A 27,451-nucleotide genomic window follows, 5' to 3' on the forward strand; every position below is an offset into this window, starting at 1 on the left:
CTTCTGTTCTGGCAGGTCAACCTAAAATCATTAATTGCAAAAGAAAGAAAAGAAACGAGATATGTGCGAAGGTTGTGTTTTTGTCTGGTCAGATTAGTAGCATACTCCAACAAAGAATAGCTCCTTCTTCAGAGTTCCCAGCACACTCACCTTGGTTAGGTTATTTTGATAGATGGTATTCAGGCGGCTCACATAGGCATCACGCTTTTCCTTTATAACACTGTAATGAAACTTAAGTCAGTACTGAGAAACAAAATTCTCTTCTTTCAGTTAGTGAGTAGGGCACCTGTCCCTGAACGCCCCTATCAGCAGAGAATGACACACACACAGAAGAGTCAATAAGAACCCCATGAGTGAGTATCTCTGAAGGCAGTCACCCCTTTCCCTGCCAAATGCAGAGAACCCTCATTCTACTCCAAGGAAAATGTTCGGTAGACACCCACAATATGTAAATGTTTTTCTGCAAAGAAGATAAGGACAGCTGCTTTGGCACAGTGCGTAAGTACTTGGTGGCCACTCAATAAATATTTGTTGAATAAATGAATGATTTTGCTAAAATTCTGAAAATTTGATGGCTTCTACATGTTTATGGCAGTTCCTTAAAAAGTTAAACACAGAATTGCCATTTGACCCAGCAATTTCATTTCTAGGTACAGACCTAGAAGAAATGAAACCAGGGATTTGTAGGTCAAGCATTATTCACAGTAGATAAAAGGTGAAAACAACCTAGAAGTCCCCTGAAGGATGAATGAATAGACAAAATGTGGTATGCATACAAGGGACTAGTATGCAGCCTTAAAAAGGAATGAAACTCTGAAACATGTCACAACATGCATGAATTCTGAAAACATTATGCTAAGTGAAATAAGCAGGGGGTAAAAGAACAAATATCATACAAAGTACCTAAAACAGGCAAATTCATAGAGACAGAAAGTACACGAGTGATACCAGGGGCTGGGGGGAGGAGCTGAGGAGGTATTGTTCAATGAACACATTGTTTCTGTTCTGAATGGTGGAAAAGTTCTCAAAATGGATGGTGGTGATAGCTGTACAACACTATGAATATAATTTAATGGCCCTGTACTGACAACTTAAAAATAGCTAAAATGGACTTTGTGTATTTGAAAACCATTTTATTGAGGTACAACTGACATACAAAAAACAGTACATATTTCCTGTATATAACTTGGTGAGTTTAGAGATAAGTATATATCTCTAAAACCATCATCACAATTAAGGCCACAAATATAGCCATCACCTCCAAAAGCTTATGTTATATATACTTTACCACAGGAACATCCTCCCAAAAAAGTTTATGGCTCATTTAATTATGAAAGAAAAATATTAATATTGGTAAACAGAACCTCTAAGCATTAACACTTACCGCCAATTGAATTTACTCTCACAACTTTGAAAGCCATAATCAACATGATCGTGCATGAATTCAGAATGGACAGCCGTGTTCCACATTACCTGTAAAAAAAAAAAAAAAAAAAAAATCCCGCAACAACAGTAGTGCATGAGTCCTGAGGAAAAAAAAAAATCATGCACAAAAGGTAACCACATAAAAGCAGATAAAAATACTGAATTTTAAAATAAAAACAAAAGTAAACATTTTTTTATGTCTATTAAAATTTAATAGTGAAATTATCTTCCAAGGTGTTTATAAAAATTAACGTCCCTACCAAGTCTGTGTAAGAGGATTCTTTTTCCACATTTTCACAAACACATAATACTGTTCTTTTTTTTTTTTTTTTGGATTGTTAAATAGTGTCCTACTTTTATTTTTTTTTTATCCAATATATGAAATTTATTAAAAGTAAACATTTTAAAAGAGAAAGTTCAGAAATATGACCAGACAGGTTTTATAGGGAGGCTACTGAAATGTTGGGGGATATTACTTCTATTAACTCCCTATTTTATAAACTCTATAAAAGCAGGATGTTATAAGACTCATAGTCCTTCCAGTAAAATTTATTACTGCTTACACCCTCTTTTTAACTTTCAGACTTCCTGAAGCCCTGTCTTTTGTGATTGGTGCTAGGAAATTGAATTGCATCTGTAGCTTTAAAGTAATTTAGAAGATGCTCTGAGATAAAGATGAGGACTGAAAACCTTAAGAGAATAAATCCCTATCACATACTCAGTACCTATGAACATGTCCTTGTAACGATGTGTGTAATTAGACATCTGGAACTCAAAGATTTGTTGCACATTTCTGTGGAATGCAGCCTGAAATCTGTAAAGGCCTTTTATGCCAACTCATCATCAAGGTAACAGAATACAAGATAGCATCCAGAACTCTATATGACAAACTATCAGTTTTCTTTGTCAGACAAGCCTGAGACTCCATTTTTGACAAGTCTTTGATTCCTTCTTTGTACCGTTCTCTCTTTATGCCTAAAAATGAAGAACTGATGGCCCTGCTGGATTCTGTTGTTGTTGGGTTTTTTTTGTTTTTTTTTTAATATATATATATATTTTTTTAACGTTTATTTACTTTTGAGACAGAGAGAGACAGAGCATGAATGGGGGAGGGTCAGAGAGAGAGGGAGACACAGAATCCGAAACAGGCTCCAGGCTCTGAGCTGTCAGCACAGAGCCCGACGCGGGGCTTGAACTCACAGACCGTGAGATCATGACCTGAGCCAAAGTCAGACACTTGACCGACTGAGCCACCCAGGTGCCCCTGTTTTTTTTTTTTAAGTTTATTTTTATTTATCTTGAGAGAGAGATAAAGAGCAAATGGGGGAGTGGCAGAGAGAGATGGAGACAGAATCCCAAGCAGGCTCCGGCTGTCAGCCCAGAGCCCAATGCAGAGCTCAAACTCACGAACTGTGAGATCATGAACTGAGCCGAAGAAAGAATTAGATGCTTAACCCACCAAACCACCCAGGCGCCCTGTTTATTTTTTAATTGAGGTGAAACTCATTTAATATAGCATTAACCATTTTATCTGCTAGATGGTCTATCTTAATGCACATGAAAGGTTTCTTAGTACTACAAAATAAAATAGGTTATTTTAAGAAACATTACTATAGGGGCGCCTGGGTGGCTCAGTCAGTTGGGTGTACAACTTCAGCTCATGTCATGATCTCACAGTTCATGAGTTCAAGCTCTGCATCAGGCTCTCTGCTGTAAGCTCGGAGCCTGCTTTGGATCCTTTGTCTCCTTCATTCTCTGCCCCTTCCCTGCTCTTGCTCTCTCTCTCAAAATAAATAAACAAACAAACAAACAAACATTAAACAAAAAATTTTTTAAAGAAAAGAAACATCACTATACCTCATCTCATGAGGGGCAATATTTATTTACTTCCAACTTGTATTATGTATGATGCTATAGCCTCAAACACTCTCTGGAGAAGGTGCTGTATATGAACCACATTGGGCTTCTAGGCTCATCCTAATGAGGGTAGTAGCAGGCCTACCCATCTGATTCCTTCTGTGCTGCTACCCCACTCTACCCTCCTGGAGGGAAGTTACTCTAGGCTTCAACCTGTTCTAGAAAACAAGAGGCAATTACCAACTGATCTTTAAGAATGCAAAAGCACTTTGAAGTCAGTAGAGCCCTATGAAAATATAAGGTAAATGTCCTGCACATGTGATCATAATAGAAGGAATAAATGAAACATAATATATGGCAACAGGGGCGCCTGGGTGACTCCGTCAGTTATGTGTCCAACTTCAGCTCATGTCATGACCTCATGGTTTGTGAGTTCAAGCCCTGCATCGGGCTCTGTGTTGACAGCTTGGAGCCTGGAGCCTGCTTCGGATTCTGTGTCTCCCTCTCTGCTTCTCCCCTGTCTCTCTCTCTCTTTCTCTCAAAAATAAATACTTAAATAAATGTTTTTAATATATCGGAACAAAATATTACAAATTCAGGCCACTATGCCCAGGTAATATTTTTAAATAATGAGGTAGTGCCTATTAATGGATTAACTATCATAACTGGTTTAAACTACATAAAACCACCTTATAACTGATATACATAATTCATATATCATAACTGCATGACTTCAATTAGAACAGATTCCAGAATCTAAGACTAAGAAAAAAAAATAACAGAGGAACTGTCCCACAGCAAAAGGGAAACTTTCCTATGATTAAAAAACACCTACCCACACTAGGGAACAGATTACAAAAAACCCTCCTGGAATTACTCTCTGTTATGTGTCACTGATGAGATTAGGAATATTTGCTTACCTGTTACCAAAAAAACACCAATTTAGAATGTAATCTCAGTAACAAAAGGTTGTCATCTGGGATTATAACATGTTTTGAAAGTACATTCAAATATGGAGTAAAATTATTTGCAAGTATAAGCAAGATGCAGCTTTGGAAATAAGAACTGCCATTTCTTCCTCTTCGTCACAGGTAAAGGACAAGTTCATTCAATGTAATCTGTACCACAGATACTAGGAGCAAATATCACCACAGGTAAGCGAATCCATGAGGCTACAGAATTGAATAAGAATACTTTAGAAGATTCCATTCAGTAATTTAGATTGAGAAAAAACAATTCTGTGCAGATGAACAGTCCTAACTACTAGACCTAGATATAATCTCATTCACTCACTCAAAAGAAATAAATCAATGCATTGCTTTATCAAATATGTGAAAGGAGTGTGGAAGAAGAAATAAAAATTCTACCTTTTTGGGTACACATCCAACATTCACCTAAAAAAAAAAAAAAAAGGACAAATTTTAAGAATATTAAACCATCAAACAAACCTGAAAGAAATGAACCCCAAGCATCAACCCAGGAGGCTTCCTTAAGTTCTAAGTCAAATTTACAGTACTTCCTTTTTTCTACTATGGAGTTAGAAAAGATATGAATATTCTTTTTCATATCTTGATGAGGCAGAGAATTTTAGTCATTAACATTTTTTCAAGAAAAGCAGTCACTGAGAAAGAGGGGAAAATAATTCCATGTCCAGGGGCTATGCAGTGCAGGGACCGTATCAGTAGGGAGGCGGCCAAAGCCTAAGCTTGCACAGAACCCAGAAGGAGAAAGCAGAAGAGAAATAGCAGAGGAGGTAAGAAAACCCACCAGCTGAATAAGGGCAACTGAAACATCTGAGCAGCTATTCTAGGGGATTTCTGGGAGACTTATGGCATATGCTGGGTAAAACATTCAGAATGCCCCTCTGAAAAAAATCTCTAGCTGAAATCTACATAACTTTTCAGGACCAAAGGATAATGAAGAATCAAACAATAAGGTTCATCCATGCTATTGTATGTATATGTGTGTGTGTGTGTCCATGTTTATATGCTTGCAGAGACAGACCACAAATTTGATTCTTTTTTTTTTAAAGAAATTATTTTTTTAACATTTATTTATTTTTGAGAGAGCGAACAGGGAAGGGGCAGAAAGAAAGGGAGAGAGAGAGTCCTAAGCAGGCTCTACGATCATAGCGTGGAGCCAGACACAGGGCTCCAATCTCATGAACTGAGAGATTATGACCTGCGCCGAAATCAAGAGTAGGATGCTTAACCAACTGAGCCATCCAGGCACCCCCACACATTTGATTCTTATTCTTCTAACAGCCAAAACACAAAGGAAAACACAGATAGTTCTAAGATTTCACATAAAAACTAAGCAGCTGTTTTCAGAAAACAACTATTCATACCCTTTATAGAGAAATTCTTCCCAGCAGTCCATGTAAACAAGCTGTGATATATGTTTACATATAAATTTTTGTTTAGATCTGTTTATTTCCTTTGATCACATGCTAAAATTTATAATATGGGGGGGAAAGCTAGGTTAAGAGTAAGACTAATTAGAATATAGACCGTAATTAGAGACCCCTCAGCTCTGGAAATCTGCCATGTAATGTATATTCTAGATACCCTTTAACCTTATAAATACTGACTGGGAAGTGTTGGTGACGTGTTGGCCACTACAACAAAGTTAGGAGATTTAAGTGAGGTCTCAACTGCAGATCCTTTAAAAAAAAATCAGCATGCTCACTCCTGTCTATTGACAGAGTAAAGACTGAATATTTAAATACTGGTGCCTTCCAGACATAATTTACATCAGGTGCTTACAGCTCTGCTGATCATGACCATAAGGAACTAGACTCGTTCCCTGTAAGCCCAAAGAATATAAGCCTACATCTTACAGAATATTTCCGGGCACCCTGGGGTGAAATCTGAACTACATATGCACTTGCCAAGGGACTTTATTTGAAATGCTAGAGTAAAAGAAGCCCGTCCAAATCTCACTGAGACGTGGAATACTTGAAAAACAAGGTCTTAAGAACAGTCACCTTCTATTCCTCTAGCTGTGCTACTTGCTAGCAGCATACCTCCTGCATTTTCATTTTAACACTCTTATTTCCTATTATTCTGCACTCAGGAATTATAAAAGAGTGAGTTATGTTTTGTTTCTATGCAGTTTCAAGTTATCAGTCATCTGGAGGGTTTTTTCCTAGAAAGAGACAAGTCATATACTATCTAGTGGTGGACTTGGATTTTTTTATGAGATTATGCTACAATAAGGAGTCAGAAGGCAACAGAAGTAGGAACTCACAGGATTGAGAGAAGGGTGCAGAATTCAAGCCCAGCAAAATGAAGGACTCACACCTACAGCAGCGTTACAAGCAGGCTATTCAGGAAGCACTTTCTACTAGCAATCAGAATAATGTATGACTTTCTCTCTCACTGTTTCCTATGTGGTAGAGGAAAGGAAGGTAGCTGAATCCCAGCTCCCATGGTGGCAATGATTTTAGCATCAGACCTGCCTTTTCCAGCTCATTTGGCAGGCGAGGTGCTTCCCAGTCTTTCTTTTTTTTAAAGGCCTGTCTGTCTACGTATTTTTTTCATTTTTAATTGAAGTGTATTTATTTTTGAGACAGAGAGAGAGAGTAGGGGAGGGGCAGAGAGAAAGGGAGAGTAAAGCCTGACTGGAGGCTCAAATTCACTAACTGTGAGATCATGCCCTGAACTGAAATCAAGAGTTGAGTGCTTAACCTATTTATTTTTTTAATGTTTATTTATTTATGGGAGAGACAAAGCTCACGAGCAGGGGAGGGGCAGAGAGAGAGAGAGGGGGAGAGAGAGAGAATCCCAAGCAGGCTCTGTGCTAAACAGATCCTGATGTAGGGACTTGATCCCACGAACTGTAAGATCATGACCTGAGCCGAAATCAAGAGTCAGTTAACCAACTGAGCCACCCAGGCACCCCCTCCCAGTCCCTCTATCCACAACTCTATACCCTGCAGTTCACTCACTAAGAGGCTTCAACAAGGACAGACTACAAAATCGATGTCTCTAAAAGGAGAGATGATCTCAATATACTAAATAAATACACTCCATTTGTCCTATAGTCAACTCTCTCCAACTTCCCAGGAACCTTTAAAAGCAATTTAAATCATCATAAAGCATTAAATGTTCTGAACCACTCTCACACATCATCAATTTACTCATGTACATTTGACACTATTTAAAAAGTTTGGAACATGTTTCTTCTAAGGCCCAAGATGGCCCAACTCACTGGTTTCAAGTGTTATGAATTTTATTTACTTTTTAGAAGTTTCTGCCTTTTTGACTTCTAAAATGTTTTAACTTGCAACTCTTCATTCATTTGAAGTACTGATTAAGCATTCACTCGTGCCAGGCATTATGCAAAACAGAAAGCGCTAAATGGATATAGTTAGTCCCTGCTCTCATGGAGCCTACTACTTCAACCACAGTCTCTCAGCCTATCAGAGCTGCTGGCTCAAGGGGCAGCAGCAGAATCACGACATTTCCTAAAAGCCTTGGGCTAGAAATCAGAGGAAGAAAAAGGTGGAAAATGGTGACCTTTTTGGGTCAAAGAGTTTATATTCTAGCACAGTACACTTTGGATCTGTGGTTGGGGCTATGATTTTTTTTTTTTTTTTTTTTTTTTTTAGAGAGAGCCCTCACATGATCATGCCCATGAGGAACATTTTATTTACTAGATTACCAGCTTATTATAAAAGGATATAACCTTGGAACAGGCAGGTGGAAGAGATGCATAGGGCAAGGTATGTGGGAAGGCGTGGAGCTCCCACGGATACACCACCTCCCCTAGTCTCCATGTGTTTACCAACCCAGAAGCTTTCTGAACCCCATCCTTTCGGTTTTTACTGAAGCTCCTTTTTTTTTTTTTTTAAATGTTTAGAGAGAGAGAGAGAGCACATGAGCAGAGGAGGGGCAGAGTGAGGGAGAGAGAGAATCCTAACCAGGCTCCCCACAGAGCCCAACGTGAGGCTCAAACTCATGAACTGGGAGATCATGACCTGAGCCAAAACCAAGAGTCGGATGCTCAACCGAATGAGCCACCCCTGAGGAAGCTTCTCTTACACAGGAATGATTGATTAAGTCATTGACCACTAGTGATTGATTCAACCTCCAGGTCCTCTTCCTCCTCCCCTCCCAAGAGGCCAGGGGGATGGGCATGAAATCCTAAGCCTCAAATCACAAGGTTGGTTCTCCAGACAACCAGCCCTCATCCTTAGTTCTTTCCAAAAGTCACCTCATTAACACCATTATCTCCTGCCCCCCCACCAAAAGAAATTGATCTATGATCCTACAGCCTAATTTAATATCAAATGTTGCAACACCCAGTGAATAATAAATAGTTATCAATTATGACTGACTGGAATCCACTTACAAATGCCCAAGGTCTTTATATAAAATTCCTTTAATCCCACTCTACAAGAAACACTCTGTGTTATAACTTGTTCAAAGTACCTTTTATGAAGGGTAAAACCCTGTGAGGGATTCAGAGCCAGGCTTTCTTTTCTGGCCTGGCAGATTCAGGCAGATTTAGGCAGACAGCTAAATAGTATTATACTAAACCTTGTACAAAAAAATTAAACAATCGACAGGGTAAATCAAAAGACCAATTTCAACATTAGGATTTGCCTACTTCAACTAACCCCACCCTTTCCGATCATTCCTTTATTTAGCACTTGTGAACATAGGTGTGCCACACTTTATGAAACTCTAAACACACAAAACAAACTAGGGTAATTTTCTGTTTTTGAGGACTGTCAGTACTGAAGGTATGATCTCCTTTTTGTAAATATCCATTTAAAAATGCATGCTCAGGGGCCCCTGAGTGGCTCAGTTAGTTAAGCATCCAACTCTTGATTTTGGCTCGTGGTTTATGAGAATGAACCCTGCATCAGGCTTTGTGCTAACAGCACACAGCTTGCTTGGTATTCTCTCTCTCTCTCTCTCTCTCTCTCTCTCTGCCCCTCCCCTGCTCATGCTTTTTCTCTCAAAATAAATAAACACTAAGAAAAATAAAAATGCATGCTCAACCTTGGGACATTATACTAAAATAAGGGAAATAAGCCAAATACTGCATGATTCCGCTTATATGATATCTATTTTAAGTAATGTCTACATCCAACATGAGGCTTAAACTTACAACCCCAAGATCAAGAGTCACATGCTCCACCAACTAAACTAGCCAGGTGCCCCTGAGATATCTAAAATAGTCACATTCATAGAACCAAAGAACGGAATGGTGGTTGCCAGGATCTAGGCAGGGGTGGGAGAGGAATGGGAAGTTACTAATCAACAGGCACAAATTTTCAGTCAAGCAGGATGAGTAAGTTCTAGAGATCCCGATGTACCACATTGTACCTATAGTCAATAATACCGTACTGTATGCTTAAAAATCTGTTAAGAGAGATTTCGTGTTAAGTGAAAGCTTTAAAAAAGCATGTTTTAGCCTTATGGAGATAGACATCATAATATCAAAGTGCACACTATCACCTTCAAGTTAGGTTGACTTACATGTTGCTAAGTAATTGTTTTCAGCCTAGATAAATACAGTCTTCTGAGCAGCCTGTTTCTCAGGCATCTTAAAACCTCCACTTCTGCTGGCATCTCCAACTGGCACCATACAGCACAGTTCACAGTGACATTAATAATCAAGAACTTTACTAGGTACAATCTTCCAGTTATAAAATAAGTAAGTCATGGAGATGTAATGTATAGCATGGTACCTATAGTTGATATTACTATATTGCATTTTTGGAAGTTGCTAAGAGAGTAGATCTTAAAAGTTCTTATCACTGGGGCACCTAGGTGGCTCTCAGTTGGTTAAGTGTCTGACTCTTGATTTCAGCTCAGGTCATGATCTCACAGTTCATGACTTCAAGCCCCACATCGGGCTATTCACAGACAGCACAGAGCCTGCTTGGGATTCTCTCTCTCCCCCTCTCTCTACCCCTCTACTGCTCATGTGCATGTGCTCTCTCTCTCTCAAAATAAATAAACATTTTTTTAAAAGTTCTTATCACAAGAAAAAAAGATTTGCTACTATGTATGGTGACAAGGTTAACTAGGCTTCTGGTGGTGATCATTTCAGTTACACAAATACGGAATCATTATGCTGTACACCTAAACTAATGCAATGTTCTATGTCAACTATACCTCAATTTAAATAAAAAAGAAAAGTAGGGGTTTGTCCTGGTAATCAACCCTTACTACCTACCCAACTCTGATTGGTGAGAACCACATGCCTATACCACAAGAACCCAGTTACTTTATCACAGAATCCATACACTCAGCAAGAACACTGGAACATGTGCTCCCACAGGCCCTGGGGCAAAGGGAATAGTAAGCTAGAAAGAATTTTTCCTCAAGTGAACTCTTCCCACGTCTGCGTAGGCAGAGAACTGAACCGCAGATACAAAGCTCCCAGAAGGTTCTCTTTCACCTTGGCTTTCGTCAATCTTTGCATTTCTCCTTGGTCTACATTTGATCATGAGAGAAGTACTACATTTTAACTTTTCGGAGATGCCAAAAACTGAATTCAAAGATCATCTACTTTTCTGCCCTGAGAAATGACTTAATTGCAGTAGGCAACAAGAGATTACTATCTTTAATTGAATTCTAGGAAAAAAAGAGGATTTCTTTCCGTTTCCCACTTTTAGCATCTAATCTAATACCTTAGTACTACAGTTTTGTTTTTTTTGTCTGATGGAGAAAAATAAAGATGAATTTAAAGATGGAATCATATTATTAGAGCTACACATGCCTCTTGACCTGGTTTAGCCATTAGAAGTTTAGTAGCAACCCTGGTCCCTCTTGCTTCTTTCACTTTGAACTAAAGAAGATCAGAACATGCCACCCCAAAATATGCTATTTTGGCATACAGATTTTGAGCTGAAGATAATTAAGAAAAAGCAAAGGAGGACCTCTCTGCCACCTCCCTTTCTGCTTAAAAGCAAGGCAGAAATCTCCCTTTGTGAAGGTGTCCCCGACCCCTCTCCTGTACCAGGAGGAGAACCCTTATCACTAAAAATGGAAAGACAGCAAAGCAGAATCTGCACCAAAAAAACCTTATTAAAGTAACCTTTATCTTCTATTAGTTTCCCTCACATATTTACCTTCCCACGATTTACTGTTCCTAGAAGCCCAAACCCCCTTTCCTTTGTCTAGTCACTTCTCCACAATTTATCACGCTGTCTTATATTGATATCAAGCTCCCAGGCCTAAGTGCTCCTTTTCCCCCACTACTTCTCTGTGACAGTCCCACGTGCATGAGAAATAAACCCCTATTAATCTGCTTCTTGTTGGTCTGATTTGCAGATTCCAGCTATTGAACCTCAGAGGATAGAAGAAAAGTTTTTCCTCCCCTAGACAACACAATGTGGGGCAAAGTCATCTCATACCTGAACTTAACAGCTTAAAAAATTCTGTCAAAGAAAAGATGAATTCTTAAGTACATGAACACACATCACTCATCTTGAAAATAGAAGTCTCCTTGGAGAGGCGCCTGGGTGGCGCAGTCGGTTAAGCGTCCGACTTCAGCCAGGTCACGATCTCGCGGTCCGTGAGTTCGAGCCCCGCGTCAGGCTCTGGGCTGATGGCTCAGAGCCTGGAGCCTGTTTCCGATTCTGTGTCTCCCTCTCTCTCTGCCCCTCCCCCATTCATGCTCTGTCTCTCTCTGTCCCAAAAATAAAATTAAAAACGTTGAGGGGCGCCTGGGTGGCGCAGTCGGTTAAGCGTCCGACTTCAGCCAGGTCACGATCTCGCAGTCCGTGAGTTCGAGCCCCGCGTCAGGCTCTGGGCTGATGGCTCGGAGCCTGGAGCCTGTTTCCGATTCTGTGTCTCCCTCTCTCTCTGCCCCTCCCCCGTTCATGCTCTGTCTCTCTCTGTCCCAAAAATAAATAAAAAACGTTGAAAAAAAAAAAAAAAAAAAAAAAAAAAAAAAAGAAAATAGAAGTCTCCTTGGAGAGGCGCCTGGGTGGCGCAGTCGGTTAAGCGTCCGACTTCAGCCAGGTCACGATCTCGCGGTCCGTGAGTTCGAGCCCCGCGTCAGGCTCTGGGCTGATGGCTCAGAGCCTGGAGCCTGTTTCCGATTCTGTGTCTCCCTCTCTCTCTGCCCCTCCCCCATTCATGCTCTGTCTCTCTCTGTCCCAAAAATAAAATTAAAAACGTTGAGGGGCGCCTGGGTGGCGCAGTCGGTTAAGCGTCCGACTTCAGCCAGGTCACGATCTCGCAGTCCGTGAGTTCGAGCCCCGCGTCAGGCTCTGGGCTGATGGCTCGGAGCCTGGAGCCTGTTTCCGATTCTGTGTCTCCCTCTCTCTCTGCCCCTCCCCCGTTCATGCTCTGTCTCTCTCTGTCCCAAAAATAAATAAAAAACGTTGAAAAAAAAAAATTAAAAAAAAAAAAAAAAAAAAAAAAAACGTTGAAAAAAAAAAAAAAAAAAAGAAGTCTCCTTGGAAGGGGCCTACTCTATCAGATCACAGAATTAAAAAGGGGGGAAAAAAAGCCTCCTAGAAAAGAAAGAAAGACTGTGCACCTGGGTGGCTCAGTCGGTTGGCTGTCTGACTTCGGCTCAGGTCATGATCTCACGGTTCGTGGGATCGAGCCCCATGTCGGAATCTGCTCTGACAGCAGGGAGCCTGCTTGAGATTCTCTCTCTCTCTCTCTCTCTCTCTCTCTCTCTCTCAAATAAACATAAAAAAGATTTATAATAGAAAAGGAAGACTGAAGAAGAGTCAGAAAATCAAGATAAATAGTCATACTGTATAGACAACCTTGGAGGCATAAAATTATGAAACCAGGAAATGACTCCAGGACCAAATTAATTGTCATCTAACCCACACAATTATCAGGATTCACCAGATTCATCCTAATGCTTCATACAGTCCCTTCTTTGTATGAAGGCCTTACCATTGTGTCTGGCTCATGTGATGCCAAAATCACAAAATCAGAATGTAGCTCTTTAGGGGCGCCTGGGTGGCTCAGTTGGTTAGCGTCTCACTCTTGATTTTAGCTCAGGTCATGATCCCAGGGTCATGGGATCTAGCCTGCATTGGGCTCCACTCTGAGCATGGAGCCCGCTTGAGAGTCTCTCTCTCCCTCTGCCCCTCTCCCTGCTTGTGTTTTCTCTCTCTCACAAACAAACAAACAAACAAACAAACAAAAAATAGAGTTCTTTAAAAATACATCTTTGAGGCTTCACCCTACATCTACTAAATCAGGAGCTATGAAGTGAAGACCTATGTGGTAGACTCTATTTAACTAAGTGTTTTTGGAGTAAATGATGTTTGGTTCCTAAGCAGGAAGGGTCATAAGTTTCCTCCCCTGTAGTAAAGAACAATGCCTAAACAGGTTCAACAAGTCACAGTTTACTCCACATAAATACACCAAAGCTATAGTTTCTGATGGCTAGGCCACCAATTCCAGAGGTTATACTATGCTTGGTTTGTTTTCAACCACATTTTAGCTGGCACTCAGCTTCTCAGTAAAGTGAGGTTGCTGAACCAGAACAATGCTTCCCAAATTCCTACAAGGATCTGTGTAAGTCTAATCCTTTTTTTTTTTTCTTTTTAGTTTATTTTTTATTTTGAGAGAGAGAGAGTGTGTGCAAGTTGGGAAGGGGCAGAGAGGGAGAGAGAGAGAATCCCAAGCAGGCGCCACACTCAGTGTGGAGCCCGACGTGGGGCTTGAACTCACAAACCATGATATCATGACCTGAGTCGAAGTTGGACACTTACCCAGCTCAGCCACCAGGTACCCGTGTGAGTCTAATCCTTAAAAAAATGAAAATAATAGGGTCCGTGTAGGGTTTCATAAAGCTAAAAGTATTCAATTTAAAGCACTGTCCTTTACTTGAAATTATAAGCTTCCTACTTGTTATGAAAACGTCATTCTTGATTAAAAAAAAAAAAAAGATAGTGATAGAATTTTTTTAAAGGCCATTACCCTAAAAAAATTAAGTCAGCAAGCTTATGTTAGTGCTATTTTTTTTAAAACAACAATAGTCTGGGGAGCCTGGGTGGCTCAGTCGGTTAAGTGTCCTGACTTCAGCTCAGGTCACGACCTCACAGTTTGTGAGTTTGAGCCTCAACATCGACATCAGGCTCTCCACTGACAGTGCAGAGCCTGCTTTGGATCCTCCCTCTCATCCTCTCTCTGCCCCTCCCCCCTGGCTCGTGCTCTTTCTCAAAAACAAACATACATTTAAAAAAATAAACTAAACTACAGTCTGATTGGATTAGTGGATCTCCAAAATCACTTGTAGCTTTATCACACCAAGTCTAAACTTCAGTGCAGGAAGGTTTCAAACAGACCAAAACAAAACAACAAAAAAGCCCTAAAAACAAAAACTTGTTTTTTTTAAAAATTATTACAGGGGCGCCTGGGTGGCGCAGTCGGTTAAGCGTCCGACTTCAGCCAGGTCACGATCTCGCGGTCCGTGAGTTCGAGCCCCGCGTCGGGCTCTGGGCTGATGGCTCGGAGCCTGGAGCCTGTTTCCGATTCTGTGTCTCCCTCTCTCTCTGCCCCTCCCCCGTTCATGCTCTGTCTCTCTCTATCCCAAAAATAAATAAAAAACGTTGAAAAAAAAATTTATAAAAAAAAATAATAATAAAAAAAATTATTACAAAAATATTGCATGGAACTACAATGTAAGCTCCATGAGGACAGGGATTTTTAACTGCTTTGTTTGCTGCTGTGACCCCAGCATTTAAAAAGGTACCTGTATACCTGGAATATGAATTAATAAATGAACAAACAAAAATAAAACAATTAAAAACAAAACACAATCCCACTATCTACAGGAAGACTAATTTGAAACTTCAGTGTGAATTCATCTACCGCAACTTAAAAAATTCACCAAGCTCCAGAATCAAAATATTTTATTTAGGAAAAAAATGGTTAAGGACACTTCTACTTGACTTCTCCAAGGGACATCTCTCAACAGTACCACTACCATAAACCCACTTTTATTATTGAGTCACTCTCATGCTCAAAAACCCCTCCACACAGTTCACTGTGCTTCCAGAAACTTCATTTTTTAGAAGTAAGCTCTATACCCAACGTGGGGATTGAACTCACCACCCCAAGATCAAAAGTTACATGCTCTAGAGGCACCCAGGTGGCTCAGTCAGTTGTGTCCAACTTCAGCTCGGGTCATGATCTCATAGTTTGTGAGTCTGAGCCCCAAACCGGGCTCTGTGCTGACAGTGCAGAGCCCACTTCAGATCCTCTCCCTCTCCCTCTCTCTCAAAAATAAATGTTAAAAAAAAAAAAAAAAAAGTCACATGTTCTACCAACTGAGCCAGCCAAGCCATCCCAGAAACTTCTTTTTTTACTACAATGTACTCATCAGCTTCCTATGTCTTACTTCTATTCTATTAGATACCCTGTGTGCCAATCAAATTCAATTACACAATATATCCTGCCTCTCTGCCTTTGCCTCTGACCCTACCCTGTCAAACAATGGTATTTATCCGTTCAAGTTCAGAAAGACACTCTCTCCTTCACAAAATCACTCATCCCATGGTGCCCAGGCAGAAGTGATGATTCCAATTCTTCTCTCAACTACTGTAACTTTTTACCATCAGGAGCAATTAACACTGACCACCTCACTTTGGAGTTGACTGTCTACATTTTGCTCCCCCACCATTTTGCAAATTTCCTGTGGGAGGGAACCTTTATCATACAAATGTTTGTATCTAGGGGTGCCTGGGTGGCTCAGTCGGTTAAGTCCCAACTTTGGCTCAGGTCATGATCTCATAGCTCATGAGCTCGAGCCCCACATCGGGCTCTGTGCTGACAGCTCAGAGCCTGGAGCCTGCTTCGGATTCTGTGTCTCCGTCTCTCCCTGCTCCTCCCCTGCTCACGCTCTCTCTCTCTTTCAAAAATAAATAAACATTAAAACAAACAAATGTTTGTATCTACCCTATTCTCTTGCCAGCCTCAATCCAAGTACTTAGAACTCAGAACACAGGAAATGAAGACATGAACAAATGAAATGATGTGCTTCAGAGGGCCTCCATTTCCCCTACACCCACTTGGAAATCACTGGACATCAGAAGTTTCTTATTGCAACTATGGATAGCCCAGATAACTGGAATTCTTAAATCTAAACTCATGTCTTGTCGTTATATCTTCTCTGATATTCATTACATACCTACACCCTTCCTTGTAATTCAAAACCGAAAGCCAGTTTGAGAAGAACCCAAATGGAATGTCATGAAAATGTGAAATGAGATTGCCCCCAAGATACCAATGTTTACAGGAAAATAAAACTTGCTGCAGCTGAATGACAGAAGCAAGGCCAGACACGCTGTAAGGAAGAAGTAAATGGCCCATTGTCCAGAGCTGTCCTTCGCCTTGTTCTTGGAAGTAGTTCACCTCTTACTGTATTCATATTCCTAACCAGAACCTAGAAATGGGGCGAGCCCCTTTTTGACTAATACCAGTGGAACCAGGCAATGATGATGGATGCCACAAGCTGATCATGACATAATACAGAAGGAAAACTTAGAAAAGTAAAGAGATACGAAGATGAGAAGTTGTCAAGTGCTCGCACCACCTGTCCAGGGGGTCTCACAGTGGCACCCCTCAATCTTTCTGCAGAGACAGACTTCTAAGGGAGTCTGGACTAAGATGTCAAGGTCCAAGTTGACAATCCTTTCCTCCATTCCCACTTTCATTTTGAACATGAATGTTTATTTTTTTATTTAGTTTGGGAGAGAATGAGAGAGGGAGCACACATATGTGCGCACAAGTGAGGGAGGGGGAAACAGTGAGAGAATTTTTTTTTTTTAACATTTATTTATTTTTGAGAGACAGAGAGAGACAGTGTGAGCAGGGGAGGGGCAGAGAAAGAGGGAGACAAAGAATTTGAAGCAGGTTCCAAGGCTCTGAGCTGTCAGCACAGACCCAGGGCTCCAACTCACAAACCGCGAGATCAGGACCTGAGCCAAAGTCAGAAGCTTAACGGACTAAGACACCCAGGTGCCCCAAGAGAGAGAGGATCTTAAGCTGGCTCCATGCTCAGGGGAGAGCTGGATGCTGGGCTCCATCTCACAACCATGACATCATGACCTGAGCCAAAATCTAGAGTCCGATGCTTAACCTACTGAGCCACCCACGCGCCCCTTGAACTTGAAAACTGCTTACAGGACAATGGACTCAGCCCTTTCACAAACTGTCAATTTTGAGTTTCATTTATTACACATATGATTATTGAGCAAGATATTTCGTTAAGGTGATATGAGGTACACGAAAACGTGAACCCATCCCTGCCCTTAAGGAGTTCCCAGTATGGTATAATTTAAACATCAGTCTCCAAAAGAATGTGGAGAACCCATCCCCAACCCCAGGTTACTCTTGGATGCAGAATTTTAAATATTAACAGCAAGTTCCTCCCCCAAGTTTTGTAATAGAAAAAGCCACACCAATAGCATGGGGGGAAAAACAACAACAACTGTTTTTAATGATAAAGCTTCTCAGTCATAAGATTTACAACCTTCTTTTTGGGGAGCAGTTTTAAAATCCCTCCCTGGCCCAACAAGACAAAATTCTGAGAATTTTTGTAAATCCTACATTAAGGTAACCTGTAGGCAGTGGTTGTCAACCTTGGCTGCAACCAGAATCACCTGTGGAACTTCTAAAAATCCCAAAGCCCAGGCTGCACTTCAGACCAGTGAAATGAGAAGCCATGGGCGTGGAACCTAGGCAGAATTCTTCCAACTCCTTAGGTGATTCGAAAGTGCGGTAAATCATTTTGCCCCTGAAGCTGAAAGGAGAGGATCAGGATCTGCATTCCTCAAGGGTATATCCCCAGTCCCAGTCCCCAGCCAGCTGCAAGAATACAATACTCTTCCACCTTGAGGAGTAACCACCTACGGTTAACACTGCACCTGGGCAGGAACAGACCTAGGCTCAGCTGTGGGAGGTGCAAGGGAGCCCTATTACACTTTTCTCCTCTAAACCTGCTGGGCCTGACCTCAGATGCGGGTGGGAAAGCGGAGAGCGCGGCGCTGGGGACCCATCTCCGGACGGACGGACAGCACCAGGAAAAAGGACAGGCAGCACCAGGAAAAAGGACAGGCTGCCCCAGCACAGCAACGAGAAAGCCGGGCTGCGGGACGCGGCGCTGCGGACGCAGAGGCGCCAGGAGACGCGCGGGCAGGGACCCCGTACTCACGCAAGTGCCGCCCAGCTTGTGGCTCTCCACCACGGCGGCCCTGGCGCCCAGCTCGGCCGCCCTGCGCGCGCTGGCCAGCCCGCCCGAGCCGCCCCCGATCACCAGGTAGTCGTATGAGGCCGCGACGTCTGCGGCGGGCGGCGGGTGTTGCGGCTGCGGCTCCTGCCGGCACGCCATGGCGCGGGAGAGGGCGCGGGCGGGCCGCGGCTGAGGCAGCGGAAAGCTGGGGAGGAAGGCGCGCGCCGCCCGCCGCCAGCTCGGCCCCGCGCTCGCGCTCAGGGACCGGGGCAGCAGGGCCATGCACGCGGAAGTGCACGACGGGGGTGCCCCGCGGGCGGTCCCGAGTAAGGGGGGTTGCCGCGCCCCGGGCAAGCGCAGCCTCACGGTGACTAAGCACCCGGTCCAGGCGCTGGGGGGAGGGGGTTCAGGGGAGGGGAGGGGCTCCCTGGCCACGGCCCGGCGGGCACCGAGGGGGACCCGCCCCCTCCCGCCCCCCTAGGCGCCAGCCGGCAGGCCCTGCCCACAGAGAGAGGGTTAGGGAGATCTCCGCCTTCACCGCAGCACCTAGGATCCCCCCACCCGAAGGGCATCAACCGAATGTACGTTTCTGAAGGCCGGTGGGGCGAGGAAGGATGAACGCCTTGTTTCACTCGGCTTTTCCTGAGCGGGCACCTTAGAAGTTGCCAGTGGCGGCAACTTTTCAAGGAAGGGAGGTTTGCCCTTCATTATTTTGGAGATAGTGTTCTCAAAGTTCGAGTGTTGATTCCTGGGCCTTAATCCAGATCTACTAAATCCGAATCTCTGGGGGCCAGACCCCAGCAATCTACACTTTAAGCTTTCGGGTGATTCTAAAGCACATTTAGTTTGGGAAACATTGGAATAAATATTTTTGTGAGTCACAGGTTAAGCATAAAGGTAGCACTTTACTCCCTAGCAATAGAGACTGGAGTGTCATTTTAGAATAGCTTGAACCACCAGCAACACCACAGAGGAGTAAGTGGGCTTTAAATTTGAGTGGTGGTAGTCCACCGTCTGCAAGGCTGTGGCCCAGACCACCACCCACAAGGCTGAGAGAGCTCGCTGTAGGTCCAGGAGTGAAGGTCCATGTCACAGAGAAGTGAGCCCAGCACACGGAAGGCGAATGGGAGCTAACTACATTCCAGTTAAAATGGTATCCAGTTCTTTTTTTTTTTTTTTAAGCTTTTTTCCCCCCTGATTAAAAAAGTAATATAGGGGAAGAAAGGAAAATTCTTCAGTACAATACCACGCAATGTAGAAGGAGCAACAGAGTTAGAAAAATCAACATTTTACAACTATTCATAATGATAATTGTGTGATTAAACATAAGTGAATGTTAAAACCACCTGGGTGAGGGGCGCCTGGGTGGCTCAGTCGGTTAAGCGCCCAACTTCAGCTCAGGTCATGATCGTGTGGTCCGTGAGTTCGAGCCCCGCGTCGGGCTCTGTGCTGACAGCTCAGAGCGTGGAGCCTGTTTCAGATTCTGTGTCTCCCTCTCTCTGACCCTCCCCCATTCATGCTCTGTCTCTCTCTATCTCAAAAATAAATAAACGTTAAAAAAATTTTTTTAAATAAAATAAAAAAATAAAACCACCTGGGTGAAAACTTGATTGGGGGGACAAGGAGGAGCTTATTTACACAGTCTTAGAATATGTCCCCACAGATTCCTATTGATCACAAAGGGGAAAAAAAGTAACGTTACAGGGACCCAGACACCACCATACCCAAGTGATCAAAGTTGAATATTGCCAGTAATGAGACAGTTATGGTGTGCCCTGTGATGTGATGCAGTAAGAAGTACACAACTTCATTTATGTAGTATCCCTGCTGTAAATCCATAATCTGAATCTAATCATGAGGTAACACTCAGAATAACCCACACTGAGGGGAATTTTACAACAACTAGCCTGTACTCTTTAAAAACTATCAATGTAAATAAAGCAAGGCAAAGGAACTATTCCAGGTTAAGGAATATTGAAGAAATATGAGAAACGAAGACAAGGTTTGATTCGGGATGGGATTCTGGACTGGGGAAAATTCACTATGAAGGATAGTTGGTAAAATTTGAACTGTGGCCTGTATAATATATGATGGCACTACATCAATGCAAAATTTCCTGAGTTTGATCGTTGTACTGTGCTCATGTAAGAGAATATCCTTGTTCTTAAGAGATCCACACTGAAGTGTTTAGGAATAAAGAGCCCGCCCTTGATCTTAGCCAAAAGGCCAAAAAACGATAGGAGTAAAGAATCTGAGTCTGAGAAACTTGGATTCATTTTCCACCACAGACATTGTCATAGTCCCTTCACCTCTCTAGATGTCAGTTTCTTCATCTGTGAAATGGGAAAGCTGACAAAAAGGAGATAGGCATGTCAAATAAAGAGTGGAGGAAATGAGTTGGTAAGAATTGTAGATACAGAAGTAGAGGAGCACAGGTTGGCCGGACAATAAGGATTTTGAAGTGGGTAATGGAAGATGGGTGGAGTCCTGGAAAGCCTTGCTTGGTGTATAGACTTCACTCCAGAGGCGATAAGGAGTCCCTGAAGATTTCTCAGAAGCATCTTTCCCTGGAAATATATGAAATGAACTGGAGATGGTGAAATTGACTGTATCAGGAGGCAAAGGTGGCAGTATTGAGAACAGATAGGAAGAACAGATTGGACAGGCATAAGGAAGTGAAGTTGACAGATTGGGGGGTAGGGTACAATACTCGATGACAAGTCTTGAACCAGGAAATATGGGAGGAAAAGGATGCCATAAAACAACATAAAGACGATGAAAGGAGGTACAGTTTTATGTCCCTGTTAGTTTTAAAGGAGGAAAGAATTTTTGGCCACCTAATTACATAATTCCATGCAATATGTTGAAACTAAAGATTTATAAGGTATTGTTTGGGACTAAAATATTTTCATTTAAGTGTTTTTACCTTTTGCTTCTGACTTCCATGGGAAGGGGAACAGGTAGCCATATCCCAAGCACGAAGAGTTTAGACCGTTTCTAAGTTTTCTCTTCAAACAAATATATGTATATATATTTATATAAATATATATATATATATATATATATATATATATATATATCAACTAAAGTAAAAATTTAGTTAATGTAGTTAATAAAAGGTAGTTTCAGGATGATAATAAATGCTGAAAATCGGCGTGCCTGGCTGGCTCAGTCAGAAGAGCATGGAACTTTTGATCTTGAGGTCATGAGTTCGAGTCCCATGTTTGGTGTAAAGATTAAACAAACAAAACAACTTTTTAAAAAATGCTGAGAATGAAAATCAACTAAGTTATTCAAGTGTGACAGACTTATGACATCATTATAAACTAGCATGATTGGTGAGAAATAGCAGAGCCCCAAGCAATTATTTCATCTGTTAATAATTGCATCATTGGGGGCACCTGGGTGGCTCAGTTGGTTAAGCATCCGAGTTCAGCTCAGGTCATGATCTCACAGCCCGTGAGTTCGAGCCCCGCATCGGGCTCTGTGCTGACAGCTCAGAGCCTGGAGCCTGCTTCAGATTCTGTGTCTCCCTCTCTCTGCCCCTCCCCTGCTCATGCTCTGTCTCTCTCTGTCTCAAAAATAAATAGAAACATTAAAAAAATTTTTTTTTTTTTATTTTTTAAATTTTTTTTTTTCAACGTTTTTTTATTTATTTCTGGGACAGAGAGAGACAGAGCATGAACGGGGGAGGGGCAGAGAGAGAGAGGGAGACACAGAGTCGGAAACAGGCTCCAGGCTCCGAGCCATCAGCCCAGAGCCTGACGCGGGGCTCGAACTCACGGACCGCGAGATCGTGACCTGGCTGAAGTCGGACGCTTAACCGACTGCGCCACCCAGGCGCCCCAAAAATTTTTTTTAAATAATTGCATCATTGAATTTTTTTTTTGAACACTAGACACACTTAGGTGATTTCTACAAAGACACTGAAATATTTGTCAAAATAATAAACCAATAATTAATATGTACTAAGCTAAGCACTGTACTTAACAGCTTTAATAAGCACAGTGCTAAGAACTCTATGTTGTCCCCTCCTCATCCCAAGAAATAAATACTATTATTATCTCCATTTTATAGATGAAAAGACTGAGGTTCCAAGAGGATAAATAACTTGTACAAGATCAGCTGGTGAATGGCAGAGCGGGAATTCAAATCATAAAGTCCTAACTTTGAAGTCTGTGGTCTTAACCATTACTGGAAAGAAACCATTATATAGATAGTGTCCTGTGGTAAAAATACAAGATCCAAGATGTTTTTAAATGACATTTTGTGTAGGAGAAAATGTCAAATATCATTTTTTATCCCTTCTTCATTCATTTTTTAAACTATTGAGTATTACATACATAAAATTTACCTACTGTAAGTGTATAATTGAATTTTTAAAATGTTAACTCCAGTATGATTAACACAGTGTTATATTAGTTTTGGGTGTACAATATAGTAATTCAACAATTCTATACATTGGGGCATGTAGTTGGCTCACTTGGTAGAGCATCTGAGTCTTGATCTCAGGATCGTGTGAGCCCCATGTTGGGTGTGGAGCCTCTAAAAAAAAAAAAATACCAAAAAAATAATTCTATACATTACTCAGTGTTCGTCATGATAAAGGTACTCTTTTTTTTTTTTTTAAGTTTATTTATTTATTTTGGGCAGCTCAGAGAGGGAGAGAGAATCCCAAGCAGGCTCCCCGCTGTCAGTGCTGAGCCCAGCAAGTGACTTGATCCCACTACCCTGGAATAATGAACTGAACCAAAATCAAGAGTTGGATGCTCAACCAACTGAACCACCCAGGTGCCCCATGATAAGTGTACTTTTAAAACTCATCACCTATTTCACCCATTCCCCTGCCCACCTCCCCTCTGGTAACCATAAGTTTCTTCTCTATAGTTAAGAGTCTGGTTTTTTGTCTCTTTTTTCCTTTGTTTTGCTTCTTAAACTCCACATATGACTGAAATCATATGGTATTTGTCTTTCTCTGATTTATTTCACTTAGCATTATACTCTCCTTTTTAAATGCAGTCTCTTAGGGCACCTGGGTGGCTCAGTCAGTTGAGTGTCCAACTCTTGATTTTGGCTCAGGTCATGATCCCAGGGTCTTGGGATCAAGCCCTGCGTCAGGCTCTGTGCTGAGCATGGATTCTGCTTGGGATTCTTTTTCTATCTCTCTCCATCTGTCCCACTCCCCGACTTGCACTCTCTATAAAATAAAAAATAAAATAAATTAAAAAAATAAATGTAGCCTCTTTCTCCCTCTGCATTCTTTCTATAGTGTAATTTGTAGGAAATGTATTCATGACTCATCAGTGACTAATTTACATCACAGCTTTTGTGTTGAGATTACAGATCAAGATGTATTATACTAGAAGGAAGGTGGTAATAGTATTTCTATAAACAATCTGAGAAGTCTGTACAGGAAATAGTGGTATAGAAGGAAGCTTGCACATACAAGTTGCTCAATGAAATGTATTTCTCATGATGCATGTATAAAGATAATTGCAGTCCTTTATGAGGATAAAAATATGAGGAAATGAACACAACAAACATTACTCAGTAGTGTTTAATATTGAGGCAAAGGATAAACACTGAAGAGACAGAGAACAATAGGTGTAACTGAATGTGAGATTAACAAAGAAAATTTTACGATAAGTAGAAGGAATCTTTCCAAAAATAACAAGTCTGCTTGCTATTGGGAAATTGGACACTACCTGAGAAGATACATCTAGGGGAAAATCAGACATGCACTCAATAGTTCTTTCACCTTTTGATCTCCATTTGTGTTACCAATGTATTTTGAAAGAAAATGGGGGATAGCATAAAGATCTTTAGAAATAACACTAATATTCCTATTATGAATCTAAATATGTAATTATTTCTATAACGTTACTTTCAAAATGTATTTGCAATATTAAAGGTAAACAAAATATAAAGAATAATGCAGCGAACATCCACGCCTCTCAGCTAAACAAATGAAGTACTACCATAGTAATAGCTCTATATAACTATTCTAGTCACATCATCCTCCCCCTCTCCCTTCTGTGACTCTTGATCATGAGTTCAAGCCCCACGTTTGGTGCAGAGTTTACTTAAAGAGGAAAAAAAAAAGGAATAGTATCCAACAATAAAAAGAAATGAATATTGGGGCACCTGAGTGGTTCAGTTGGTTAAGCACCCAACTCTTGATTTTGGCTCAGGTCATGAGACTGTGGTTCATGGAATTGAGCCCCAGAGTCATGCTTTGTGCTGACAGCACCTGCTTGGGATCCTCTCTCCCTCTCTTTCTGCCCCTCCCCTGCTCACATGCTCACTCACTCTCTCAAAATAAATTTTAAAAAACATATAATAATAATAATAATAATAATAATAATAATAATAATAAAGGAATGAGGGGCACCTGGGTGGCTCCATTGGTTAAGCATCAACTTAGGCTCAGATCATGATCTTACAGTTTGTGAGTTCAAGCCTCATGTCAGGCTCTGTGTGACAGCTCAGAGCCTGGTGCTTCCTCTCTCTCTCTCTGTCCCTTCCCTGCTTGTGCTCTCTCAAAAGTAAATACACATTATTTGAGAGAGAGGGAGAGAGAGAGAAAGAGAAGGAGGGAGGGACAGGCAGAGAGAGACAGAACCTGAAGCAGGCTCCAGGCTCCTAGCTGCCACCACAGAGCCCTATGTGGGCCGAACCCATGAACCGGGAGATCATGACCTGAGCCAAAGTTGGACATTCAGCCGCCTGAGCCACCCAGGCGCCCCTAAATAAATAAACATTTTTTTAAAAAAGGAATGAATATCTATACACATAACAATTTGTATGGATCTCAAGATTATACTGAGCGAAAACAGCCAATCTCTAAATGTTATACACTGTAGGATTCCACTTACATAATGCTCTTCTTTTTGTTGTTGTTAAAAGTGGGGGAGTGCAAGTGGGAGAGAGGGGCAGAAGAAGAGAGAATCTTAAGCAGGCTCCATGCTCAGTGCAGAGCCTGACACAGGGCTTGATTCTACAACCCTGGAATCATGACCTGAGGGGAAATCAAGAGTCAGATGCTCAACCAACTGGACCACCCAGGCATCCCCATAATACTCTTGAAATGACAAAATTAAAAAGCTAGAGATACATTTAATGATTACCTAGGATTTGGTGGTGTTAAGGGATAGAAAGTGAGGTGATTATGACTATAAAAGGATAGCACAAGAGATTCCTGTGATGGAACTGTTCTGTATCTTGACTGGTGGTGGTCACATGAATCAATACAAGTGATAATATTGCATAGAACCAGATACACATGCATATACACACACATGATTGTATGTAAAACTTGTAAAATCTGAATAAGATTGGTAGATTGTGCCAATATTGATTTCCTGTTTATGATACTGTGCTATGGTTTATGCATGAATTTATCATTGGGAGAAACTGGGTAAACAGAAATGTATGTGATCTCTGTATTTCCCATAACTCTATGTGAACCTATAATTATTTTAAAATAAAAAGTTAAAAACAATTTTGCTGTATAAACAAACCCTAATCCAAACACTAATTCCATTTATAGAAGTCCTAGAAGAGGCAAAACTAGTCCATGATAGAAAAAAAAATGACAGAGCAATGGTTATTTTCTGGGCAAAGTTTTGTCTTGAGAGGGATATGGGTGTATGCTATTAAAAAGAAGACAACAAGCCCCATATTTGACAAGGTTTGTCAAATCTTGCGCTAAGCCCCACGTCACCAAACTGGGGCTTAATTACAGTTTTGGCTCTCCCAGAAATGGAATTGCCTGTTCAGCACTACTTCAGTAATCTGCCTGAAACACCCCTAAAGGAAAGTAAGCTTGCAATAACCAACCCCCCCCTTTTTTTTTTGCCTAAAATAACTTCCTTGTTCATTCTCCCTCTGGCTATAAAAGTCTTTCATTTTCGTATAGCAACTCAGAGCTCCTTTGTATCTACTGGATTGGATGCTGCCCAATTCAAATAGATTTTTGCTCAAATAAACACTTAAAATATTTTATATGCCACAGTTTATCTTTTAACAATGTTTATATTGGAACTCAAGGAATGGTACAGTTGTTTATGTCTTTGTAGTTAATGAACAGCATGCTGAAGTTGCATATACATATTCATGTATTATAGTTAATATGCACACTGAAGTATTTTGGGGGAAGTGTACTAATGTCTGCATCATGCATATCTTTGTAATGCATCAAAAGAGACAGGTTGTGGGGTGCCTGGGTGGCTTGGTCAGTTGAGTGCCCAACTCTTGATTTTGGCTCAGGTCATGATCCCAGGTTCGTGGGATCAAGCCCCACATGGGGCTTTGTGTTGAGCATGGAGCCTGTTTGGGAGTCTCTCTCTCTCTCTCTCTCTCTCTCTCTCCCGCTATCCCCTCTCCACAGCTTGTGCTGAAAGAGAAAAAAAGAAAGAAAGAAATTCTTGATAGGTATTTGATAAAATCAGTTTTATTATTATTATTTATTTTATTATGTGGTAGAGTGGGTATATGGATACTCACTATAAATTCTTTTCAACATTTTTGTCTGAAAACATTTTTTTAAGTTTTATTGAGTAATCTCTCCACCCCAGGTGGGACTTGAACTTATGACCTGAGATCAAGAGCCAGTAACACACTCTTCCATGGGGTGCCTGGGTGGCTCAGTCAGTTAAGCCTACAACTCTTAATTTTGGCTCAAGTCATGATCTCACAGTTCATGAGTTTGAACCCTGCATTGGGCTCTGCGTTGAGAGGACAGAGCCTGCTTAGGATTCTCTCTCTCCCTCTTTCTCTGCCCCTCCCCTGCTTGCTTTCTCTCATGTGCTTTCATAAATTAAATATGTATATTTATATAAAAAGAAAAAAAAGTCACATACTCTTCCAACTGAGCCAGCCAGGTGCCCTGGGCTGAAAAAATTCTTAATAAAAATACTGAAAAAATTAACTTGTTGATTTTTTTAAAGCTTATTTATTTATTTTGGGAGACATAGAGAGGAGAGAAAGAATCTGA

At 41.3% G+C, this 27,451-nt stretch overlaps 1 protein-coding gene across 2 annotated transcripts in view; it reads right to left on the reverse strand.

Annotated features, from left to right (window-relative positions):
• GSR (glutathione-disulfide reductase) overlaps positions 1-18,854 on the reverse strand; it is a 44,697-nt gene extending 25,843 nt beyond the window's left edge. The window contains exons 1-4 of one of the 2 annotated variants that reach the window (XM_058720191.1): positions 18,439-18,851; positions 4,650-4,676; positions 1,385-1,473; positions 151-220 (exon numbers count right to left, since the gene is read on the reverse strand). In XM_058720191.1, coding sequence (XP_058576174.1) covers positions 151-220; positions 1,385-1,473; positions 4,650-4,676; positions 18,439-18,738 — 486 coding nt within the window. In that variant the 5' untranslated portion in view covers positions 18,739-18,851. Of the gene's footprint in view, positions 1-150; positions 221-1,384; positions 1,474-4,649; positions 4,677-18,438 lie in introns of both variants that reach the window. The other variant, XM_058720192.1, reaches the window with a different exon arrangement.
• Between the last annotated feature and the right edge of the window lie 8,597 nt (positions 18,855-27,451).

Source organism: Neofelis nebulosa, chromosome 3 (genome assembly GCF_028018385.1).
Source record: "Neofelis nebulosa isolate mNeoNeb1 chromosome 3, mNeoNeb1.pri, whole genome shotgun sequence".
In the NCBI taxonomy this organism is placed as follows: Eukaryota; Metazoa; Chordata; class Mammalia; order Carnivora; family Felidae; genus Neofelis; species Neofelis nebulosa.